Below are 9,990 nucleotides of genomic sequence, written 5' to 3'. Positions count from 1 at the left end.
AACAAGTAGTGTCAGCTTATTTTACTCAAGATATCAATAGCCTATTAAAGTAAGCTTCAGTACTACTAGATGCATAGTTTACCACTGAATCATGATAGAAAGCCCACTATGTTAAATGTGTGATTATATTAAATCACGAAAGCCCACTATGTTAAATATGTGATTATATTGGATAACTGTATGTCATTATTAATGATTAGCCATAGGAGAACTTCAAATCAAATAATAATCATATATAAACACACCTTTCATTAATTTTAATCCTGAAATTGCCATTTCATTTTAAATCTACACCATTTCAACACATTATATTAACAATATTGTATGCATAATGCTGGAGCACACTAGGACATTCTGTAATATGTTACAACAGCGGCGTTGAAGAAAGCAGATAAATCATATGTTAATGTAAATGTAAATGCTTATTTAGCAGAGGAAATACTTCAAATATGCCATCAAGCCAAGTAACATACTACCAACAAAACTCCACAGTTTTAACATCATAATAGCTGGCCTAGTTGCAGGGACGTGTGGTCGGAGGAGTCAGTGCCTACCCTGTTATTTATGCTAATCCAGAGAACTATTAAAATCCATTGTGGATAAGACATTCATATTAATATTAATGCATATGTTCTTAATTTGGTATTATTGTGCATGTGACACTGTTAGTTTTAAAACTCTTTTCCGTTAAACATAAAGCCAGCGACTCATCAAATGTGTTTGTTTTCAATGGCAGGAAAGGCTCTGCTTTTCCCTTCATTGACTTAACGTTGAGTGAATTCTGATCTTTGCACATGCGACTCAATAGTGCTGAACTCAACAAGGGACCAAAGGCACATTTTCCATTAATAGGTCTATTCTATAAAAAATACATGATGATAATACACCTTACTTCATAAGTCTTACTCAAAGAACAATAATGAACACAACAAATATTGTATGCAAATATTAAATCTAATATTGATCCTAAACATTAACCTGGTTATCACATGATTATACAACATGTGATTAGCATAGGCTAACAAAGCTGTCAACTAAAAAAAAAAGGTGTGTAAAACTTAGGCCCTAAAATAATTGACTTTACAGAATAAAACGGCTACTCTTATTTTTGTATTTATCACACACACACACACACATACACACACACACACACACACACACACACACACACACACACACACACACACATATTTCTGTAACATCATCCTGTTTTCGTGATGTCATCCAAGGTCTCATAGATTCCAGTGGCTGGCTCATTACTGTAGTCATTTGAGGTATTCCTGGCTTTCTGTATAGAAGGAAACAAGACAAGTACATACACAAGCAGCCTTTCATACAGACTTCTGCTTCTTTGTACGAATTAAGATAAATAATCTGCCTTGCTCAAATTGCTTATTTCCATCAGTTATTTATTTTGTACGTTTGCATCCAATGCCTCATGTTTTCAGTAAAATACTTGTTGCCCCTTGATAGTTGAGCATAAGTGTCAGATCTGACTGGAGCATGGAAATGCAGGAATACTTACCTCGAGTGTCTCATACTCGGAACTCTGGGATTTGAAGGCCAGTGCTGTGTAGGTGCTATCTGTTGGGTTGAGACCTCTCTCCTAGAGACATTACAGATAGTGTAGTAGGTGACAGGAGACGTACTTTTGTGACACCTTTTCACTAGCTGACTAACTGTGCAGCATCCAAACCTTGTTAATCACTATAGGCTTGAACCACATTTACTTCCACACATGCTGTCATGGGGTGATGCTTACCGTCACATCCTCATAGTCTGAACTAGTTGGCTTTAACTCCATATTAGAGTAGGTGTTCTCACTCTGACCAGGGTCTCCAGCCTAGAGATATAGACAGAGAGAGAGAGAGAGAGAGAGAGAGAGAGAGAGAGAGACAAACAAACAAAGAAAAGTTCAGACAGATAGATAGGTAGATAGACATGATACTCAAAAGTAGACAGTTATTTAAAAAAAAAACATCCGATCGGGAGTGTGCTTTCAGTGAAACTCAATGGAACTGTTGGCATCCATCACCTTGTCAAAAGTTCCATCCTCTAGCATTCTATGTCTCCTACAGAAAAAAAGAAAGAAAGAAAGAAATATATAGAAAACTATTATTTTACCACTGTATAAAGACTAAAGCTGTATGATTATCACAAAGTATCACAAAATAATCAGCGGAAGTTGTTTGTTGTTGTCTGATTTATAAACACCATGACTGTAAATAATGCAATGTAATAGAACAAGTAAAAAAAAAGAAAGTAATCTAACCTTTTGTTTCCACAAATCACGCCAATCCCAACAAAGAAAGCCACCAAAATCGCAGCTACACTGACCATAACCACTGGCAACGGAGGATCTGCTTTACCTGAAATATATTACAACGAAATAAAACAGTACAGTTCTGTATACTATGCAGTATGATGAATTACAAAAGATTCCCCAGTGACTTTATTCTTTTTTTGTGTTTAATTTTAAAGTACATCCTCTTAGAGTCTACACCGGGTGCGTTCATTTTTTATTTATTTTTTTTACTTTTGTGCCGTTATCATGTCTGGTGTAGCTAGTTCCATTTGTCATAGTGGAAGCTAATTGTTGCAGCAGACGCAACGTGAATGGAACGTTTTAGTTACGTGCCCTGTTAAAGTGGATGTGTTGTGAGTAGCCTATGTGAAAGAGGAAAGACAACAGAGGGCAAGAAAACAAAAGATCTAAGGTATGTTCAACTGCCATTTGATGCTAATGCTGAAAACCCTTTACCTTGCAGCGTAACTAAGAGTGTAGGTGATCTCCCACTTCCAACTGTGTTCTTTGCCTCACAGTAGTACTGTCCTCCATCCTCAGATCTGATGTTAGTGATGCTGTACTGCTGTCCTGATCCTACTGGAGTGGACTCATTCACCTTAAACCAGGTGTAGCTCTCCACTGGTGGGTTGGCATCACTGCTGCAGGTCAGAGTCACTGATGCTGCCCCTAGTGGTTCCCCCAACATAATGGCTGTTGTATTCTTGGGAGAATCTGTGAAAGACATGTTTAAGATACAGTAAGAAAATATGTAACAAAGGATGAGAATATTTTTCTATTTTTTTTCTAAATTGATTAAAATGGAAGTGATCATGTCATACTAGTATTTTATAATCTATATTATTCTAATATATTAGCCTAACGTTGTCATAGTCAAATTCTAGTTAGAATATGAGTCTGAAACTGCTCCATTGGGACGTAATTATAGGGCGTGTTTCAACCGATACAGGGGGGAATGCCTCTGCACTCAATTGGAAACAAAATAGCTTACCGTGAGATGTAGGAAGAACACACAAACCATCCTTATCCACAAATGTCAACATTGTTTTCTGGTCTTTTGTAAAAGTTATTGTGCCGTCAATATCTCCTACAACACTCGTTATCAAAATATAAGAGATAGGCTACGTAGCAGGGTAGGCTATTAGGAAAAACTGATATATTCCCTCCATTGTTAAAAATAATTCCGTTAAAACACCGATATGCTACAAACATGTTATAAACTGCTGGGGAAGGCTGTCGCAAATCCCTCGAACAGGTGATCAATCAGAGATTTGAAACGAATGAGGGACATGTCACAATACAACATGCTGTTTTCCCTTGATGAAAGTGAAACCATGAATTTTCCCACATCTCAACTTTTTGGCCAAAGTTTTCAGAAATAATCATTTTCAGTGATAAAACCTCATTGAAACAATACGCATTTTTCCATATGGGGTCTTAGAAGTCATCTGTCTCCTTCTAGCCACAGCGTTTTTGTTGTTTACCTGTCCATCGTAAAGCCCGATTTGATTGGTTCGAACAGCTCTAGTTCGAGCATATTTGCTCCACAATGAAGCAATGCCAGACCGAACTTCCCAACCTCAAATGTTGTGGGCGGGGCTAAGTTTGGCTGGCACCCAGGCTATATATATATATATTAATCTAAATTAAATAAATATGAAGCTTCTTTTCCTGAGGACAGTTTGGATTTGGAACCTAATATGTAAGAATGTTCAGTATCTAAATAAGCAGCACTCACACTGGACCAAGACCTCTACGGCAGGCGAGTGAAGCTCCTGCTGTCCAGCCAAAGCACAGGAGTATCTGCCCGTGTCCTCCGCCATCACTGGGTCCAGAACCAGCTGTCGTCGGTGGTTCTGATCCGAGAGGAGACGGCTGTCTTTGGACCACTCGAAGAAGGCCAGGCTACTGATCATAGGACAGGTGGTGTCACAAGTGAGCTCCAACCGCTCCCCCTCTTTCACCTGCCCAGGTGGCAACTTCACCTGCACCTGCTGTTTACCTGGATATGACGAGAACGTATAATAGTATTGATGAACCATTTTCCAGCACTTACATGCACCTTTGGGTCCCTGCCGACAACCCTAAACTCTAAATATATTTTGCAGCAAATGTATACTAACTTAAAGTAAAATGCAGTGTGTGTTATTTACTTATTGTGTCTAAGGGCCCTATTTTCACAAACCGGTGCCTGTTGGAAAGCGGATTATTATCCCAGCGCAAAATTTATTCCTATCTTGCACCTTTTTTTAGGCAACGCGCCGAGCAGTGTGGCAATTAACGAACTAACGAATTTTGTCTAAAAATCGCTAAAACGCATTACGCCACTGACCAAGAGAAACTTGGTCAGAAGTTCATGGCGAGTTTTTAAGAGCGCATTATCAACAGTGATATGGGCGGGTGCACAACGCACCCTGTTTCTCTCATCCACAAACACACCAGCGCACATCCATGCAAAACATTACACAGGATTACAATGGGAAACATAAAGAATAAAGATATAATACATCTCACAATGAGTAGTTATTCATCATCATTTGCAAATTGGTAATGATGGATAAAAGTGATTAGGTGAGAGGCGAAAGGCAAATATGAAGCAAAGATGAAGACGCACTTTCACGAGATGTAAGCAGCAACTCCTCTGCAGGATAAATGTTTTTATTCAGTTATTCGAACATTATTGGGGTAAGTGCTACCCTGGAAATCCAGAGTTCTCGCGAGAGCACAATGGAATTGTCTCTGCAAGACACTCTGGCAATGAGCAATAATGCATGTTACTTTTACCCCTTGCATCCCGGGGAACCAGCTAAACTGATGAAGACAGCGCTGCAACGTTGGAGGACAGTAAACATGGTCTAGTGTTATCCAATTGCGTACAGTGAGATTTTTAAATGCATGCTTGTTGCCGCCCCTCGAGTTGGGCCATTACATTGTTCGTGGCCAGACCCTTAATCTCTCTAGATTACCAGGGTCTTGATTTTCCAGGCTAGGTAAGTGCTGCTTTTTCCAGGCGATGTTTTTGATGGTAACCCATTGTCAGTCAATAGTGAAAGTATTTAACTGTGTATAACTGTTTTGTCGTTGACTGTCACCATGGTGAAGTTAGTTTCACTTTGCCAATGAGTTCAAATAATAGACGAGTGCAAATGTGTATAGGCTATACTCTGCTAGGTTTTAGTAAAGCATATTATATAACAGTTTTATATAATAATCAATTATAAGGTGGACTACTCACATGACACAGTAAGCCTGACAGGGTGAGAGGGCGTGGCCTCATGACCTTTGACCTGGCAGGTGTAATTGCCCGTGTCGTTCATGCGTGCGGGGTCAATCAGCAGCAGGTTGGTTCGCTCCAGGCTGGCGAGTATGTGACCATCCTTCATCCAGACGTAGGTGGGGGCTTCACTCAGGATGCAGGAGCCGCAGTAGAGGTCCACCTCCTCCCCCTCCGTCACCTCCGGCCTCACCTCCACCACCAGGTCTGAAGGGCAATACACACACAATGTCTCATTTACTGACAGGGAGTGCAAATGAAACATGGTAACACACCTGTGACTGAGAGGGTAAATTAAACATGTTAACACACCTGTGACTGAGAGGGTAAATTAAACATGTTAACACACCTGTTACCGAGAGTGTAAATTAAACATGTTAACACACCTGTTACCGAGAGTGTAAATTAAACATGTTAACACACCTGTGACTGAGAGGGTAAATTAAACATGTTAACACACCTGTGACTGAGAGGGTAAATTAAACATGTTAACACACCTGTTACCGAGAGTGTAAATTAAACATGTTAACACACCTGTGACTGAGAGGGTAAACCCGGATGTGCTGCTCAGTTTCTTTCCGGAATTATCCGTCTCAAAGCTGAACCAGTAGGTTCCAGAGTCACCCAAACGGAGATCGTTGATTCTCACAGTGCAACTCTGGGTCCCGTCGCCTAAGTATTCGACACGGTCCCTCATCACGTGGTCTTGGAAGATGTCATGTGTCACTTTGTCCAGCGATTGAGCTTTAAACCAATGGGTGGCTGTGCCCTTATGACCTTTTGGGTAGCTGTAGCTGCAGACGATGCTCACTGACGACCCCTCCAGTGTGCATGTCTTCATGGTCTGGTATTTCACATTAGAACCAGCAGCTGAAACCAGCACATTTTAGAGTTGAGTACAACCCAAAGCACTCCAAACACACACACACACACACACACACACACACACACACACACACACAGTAAGAGCACAGGCAAGTTCACATGGTACAAAATTGAAAGCAGCTAGCATTGTATTTTTTGTTTGTGTTTACAATCAAATTTAAGGGTGAAGTTTAAACATTTTGAATTTTTTTTTCTGCCTGCTAAAATATAAAGACAGCCAAGCATTTCATTACCAATGGTGGTTTTGAGAAGGACTGTTAGAACCAGACAGCTCGACCACAGGAACATAGAAATGAGTTCCTAGTGGGGAGAAGAACTGTACACTTAAAGAAGGATTTTAAGAAAAAAATATATTTAGTCAAAATATGTTGTTTGTGTTTGGGGGGAAGAGGGTTTATTGGTGTATAGGCTTCTGCATAAGATGTTAAAACCTTAAATAGCTTGACAGGCAGAAGTTGACAGAAAAAAGTGTGAACTATGCTCTTCCCCTAAAAACATGAAAAATATATTTTCATTCTGTTGATCTCAGTGAAAAAATAATTATATCATAGCAGAGGCTAAAGGGAAGGGGAAAAGACATGTTATTTCCTTCACTGAAAACTGAATGTAGAGATGTAGAAATAATCTACTTGCGGAACATTATTTACCAAAGATGGGGTGACAGTAAAGCAACAGCTTTTATGGGCTGATCAAATTCAACACCTGTTACAGCTATACAAAAGCATGTGGAGACAGTCATCCACACAACCCAGGAAATACTAGCAACACTAGCCACACTGTCGGCCCACGGGGCCTACAAATATACATTAGCTATGGATAGTCAGTTAAATATTGGTTGCATATTGCTTGGTAACACAAAACATAAATTGAGCTAATCTGAAGGTCAAAAATCAACACTAATATACAAACAATGATCTATCACTCATTGTCCTTCACCATAACAGGCCTTGTGATTTGCTGATGGCCCTTAGTGTTAAAGTGCAACACTAGCCCAGTGTTTTATAAATGACTCTATCAGAGTTTCCAAAATTGCATTTCCCAGAATGTCACATGTTCTTAAAGACATGACATCTCTCTGTAATTTAATCCTAAAAAATACATCAGTAAACAATAAAATAAGTATTAACAAAGTGCTGCCTTTTTCTCTCATCTTTTAATTAGTTTCCATAAACTGACACCCAGTGTCCCTCACCATGGCTGAGCCTTGTGATTCGCTGATGATCTTGGCTGATGAGATGGAGTCTCTCTACTCCGCAGCACAGAGTGGCAGGTTAACCGTTTAGAACAGAGCAGCAGCCCTGCATCACCTGTGACATTTACAAGAAAATGGCGTGCTCAGAAATGTTCTCATGGTTTAACAGTAAAAAAAGAGGAAGAAAATGTGTGACTGAGACGTTAGTGACTTAGACGTGTGTTTGCGAGTGTGTGTGTGTGTGTGTGCGAGTGTGTGTGTGTGTGTGTGTGTGTGTGTGTGCGTGGGCTCTAAGAGGAAGTCTCAAACTTGCACCACAAGCTTAGAGCTAACATTAGCATGTATAAGAACTAGGAACTAGGCTCTAAGAGGAAGTCTCAAACTTGCACCACAAGCTTAGAGCTAACATTAGCATGTATAAGAACTAGGACACCGCTGCCTGGGAATGGTTTGGCAGCAATAAAGTTCCCCATGTTCACGGATGCATACACAGGACCTTTTTGTATGTGCACATACACACACACATACACACACACACAACACACATGTACACATGAACAAACTGCTTATTTAAGTCTGTTAATTAGTGTTTAATTAGGCTCATGAATCACCGCCAGTATGTATATATGCTTTATAGACTCAACTTCATATGTTTGTTGTTGGTCCAACACATGACTCAAAAGGACATATAGCGTTGTTATACTGTACGGTAACTGGCTATCATGTTAATTGGCTGGACGGCTGACTTTGCCTCTGGAGTTAACATAACCACCCCTTTCTTTAGCAGATGTCTTCAGCCCATGATTCAGCCTCTGATATCTGGTCACTGATTTGTCTGTTTAACTCCACTTCAAATTGAAATGTTTGTGATGGTCCACTTTGTTGTTTAATAAAGGTTAGGTTGTCTGTAGTAGGCTACATGTACTGGACCAGGAATATACCGCCTGGTGATCGACATGCTAAGGGACGGCCACGAGTGTCGCAGCACCCAGAAGAGGCTATCGACAGCCCAGGGGCTCAGTTTGTCCGGCTGCAGTGGAACTGTTGTTTTTTTTGTTGTTCTAGATGGCACTGAAACTGTACTGCAAGGAGACTGGAGCTAAACGAGAGCACAACCTGCGAGTTCAGGTGTTTGGTGAGGGGTGGACTGTGGCTGTCGAAGGCCAGTTGGTGATGGGGCGCGACACGGAGCTGCTGGAGCAACCTGAGACTGGTCGCTGAGTTGGAGCTGGGGGAATGCGTCGCAAGGGCCATGCGACTGTCAGGGTCGCCCAGGAGAGGGCTGCTGGCAGCCTGAGGATTCCCATGCAGTCTAGTAGCTACCGCTGTGTGGACACTCTATTTAGCATGGTCAGTAGTCCGCAGACTAAGTGGACTAAGGTAATGAACTCTGACGCTTATGGCAGTGGCTAAGCTGTGGAATCAGTGCCTGGGGCTGCTATCTAGGGTTGCCACATGCACTGGATTTCTTTTTTGAGTGACTGTCCTGGATAATTAAAAATATTTCCCGGGACACGAATTGTCCCGGTTTTAGGTGAAAATTAACTTCTGATTATAATTTCTGCTAGTTTTAAACAGTTTTGTTCTTGGCTGTGTTTATCGTACATTAAATCCCGTTAGCCTAAGCCTACGTACACAGAAAAGGCATACTTTTTGTTGACTGGCAGCACAAACAGAGTTCAGAGTTTACATTATTGCCTAGCAACTGCTGCGCAACCACAGACCCAGACCCCACTTTGTAGTTATACCAAAGTCCTTTTAGGCAAGTCCCTCCACTCGGCGGCCATATGGCAACGCTTTTTGGGCACTAGTCGGGCATCCATTTCGGGCTTCACGACACCAATTTTGCTCCAGCGGCGAGATCACAAAGCATAGAGCTAATAATGAAATGGAGAAGCAGCAGGGGACTCCAACATTGCTCCAACTGTGCATTGCACAGCATTGCAACTCCAGCATGACGTAAGGGGCAGTTAGGAGGGTTTTGTTCCCTACGAACAGAAGTGGGGTGAGTGATGGCTGTCAATCAACCCTACGGGCTCCTCCCGAACTTTGTTTAGAAACATCATTATATGAACTCTCACTCTCTCACATTCCATTCACTCTCACTACAATTTCATCATCCTATTGTATAGCACATCCTATTGTCCATGTTCCACTACAACACACACACACACACACACACACACGCATGCATGTATCATGTTTATTGTTTATTTGGGATTTTTTCCTTTTTTTTGGGATACTTTAAATGCAAGCTGCTGACTGCAACCAGGCCTGTTTCACAGACCAAAAATACAGTTGTTCAAAGGAAGGGATGTGACAGTCAGCATGATA

At 41.1% G+C, this 9,990-nt stretch overlaps 1 protein-coding gene across 1 annotated transcript; it reads right to left on the bottom strand.

Annotated features, from left to right (window-relative positions):
- Window positions 1-223: 223 nt before the first annotated feature.
- LOC125297557 (B-cell receptor CD22-like) lies at window positions 224-7,733 on the bottom strand. Its single transcript, XM_048247985.1, has 11 exons — window positions 7,657-7,733; window positions 6,698-6,764; window positions 6,114-6,449; window positions 5,541-5,786; window positions 4,044-4,307; window positions 2,762-3,019; window positions 2,273-2,369; window positions 2,036-2,072; window positions 1,763-1,843; window positions 1,526-1,606; window positions 224-1,288 (listed from the first exon to the last, which is right to left on the bottom strand). Exons 1-11 carry the CDS (start codon window positions 7,657-7,659, stop codon window positions 1,202-1,204), a joined length of 1,557 nt encoding a protein of 518 aa, XP_048103942.1. The 5' UTR covers window positions 7,660-7,733; the 3' UTR covers window positions 224-1,201.
- Between the last annotated feature and the right edge of the window lie 2,257 nt (window positions 7,734-9,990).

The sequence above is a fragment of the Alosa alosa genome, chromosome 7, assembly GCF_017589495.1.
Source record: "Alosa alosa isolate M-15738 ecotype Scorff River chromosome 7, AALO_Geno_1.1, whole genome shotgun sequence".
In the NCBI taxonomy this organism is placed as follows: Eukaryota; Metazoa; Chordata; class Actinopteri; order Clupeiformes; family Clupeidae; genus Alosa; species Alosa alosa.
The sequence above is the reverse complement of the archived record's forward strand: the minus strand, read 5'-3'. Positions and strand labels throughout refer to the sequence as shown.

Bases quoted from the DNA above. Each gene is read 5' to 3' on its own strand.
- LOC125297557 (XM_048247985.1), bottom strand. The intron at 6,450-6,697 runs GTAATGAAATGC...TGCTGGTTTCAG, and splicing joins CCTTCTCAAAACCACCATTG to CTGCTGGTTCTAATGTGAAA. The intron at 1,289-1,525 runs GTAAGTATTCCT...CCTTCTATACAG, and splicing joins CCGAGTATGAGACACTCGAG to AAAGCCAGGAATACCTCAAA.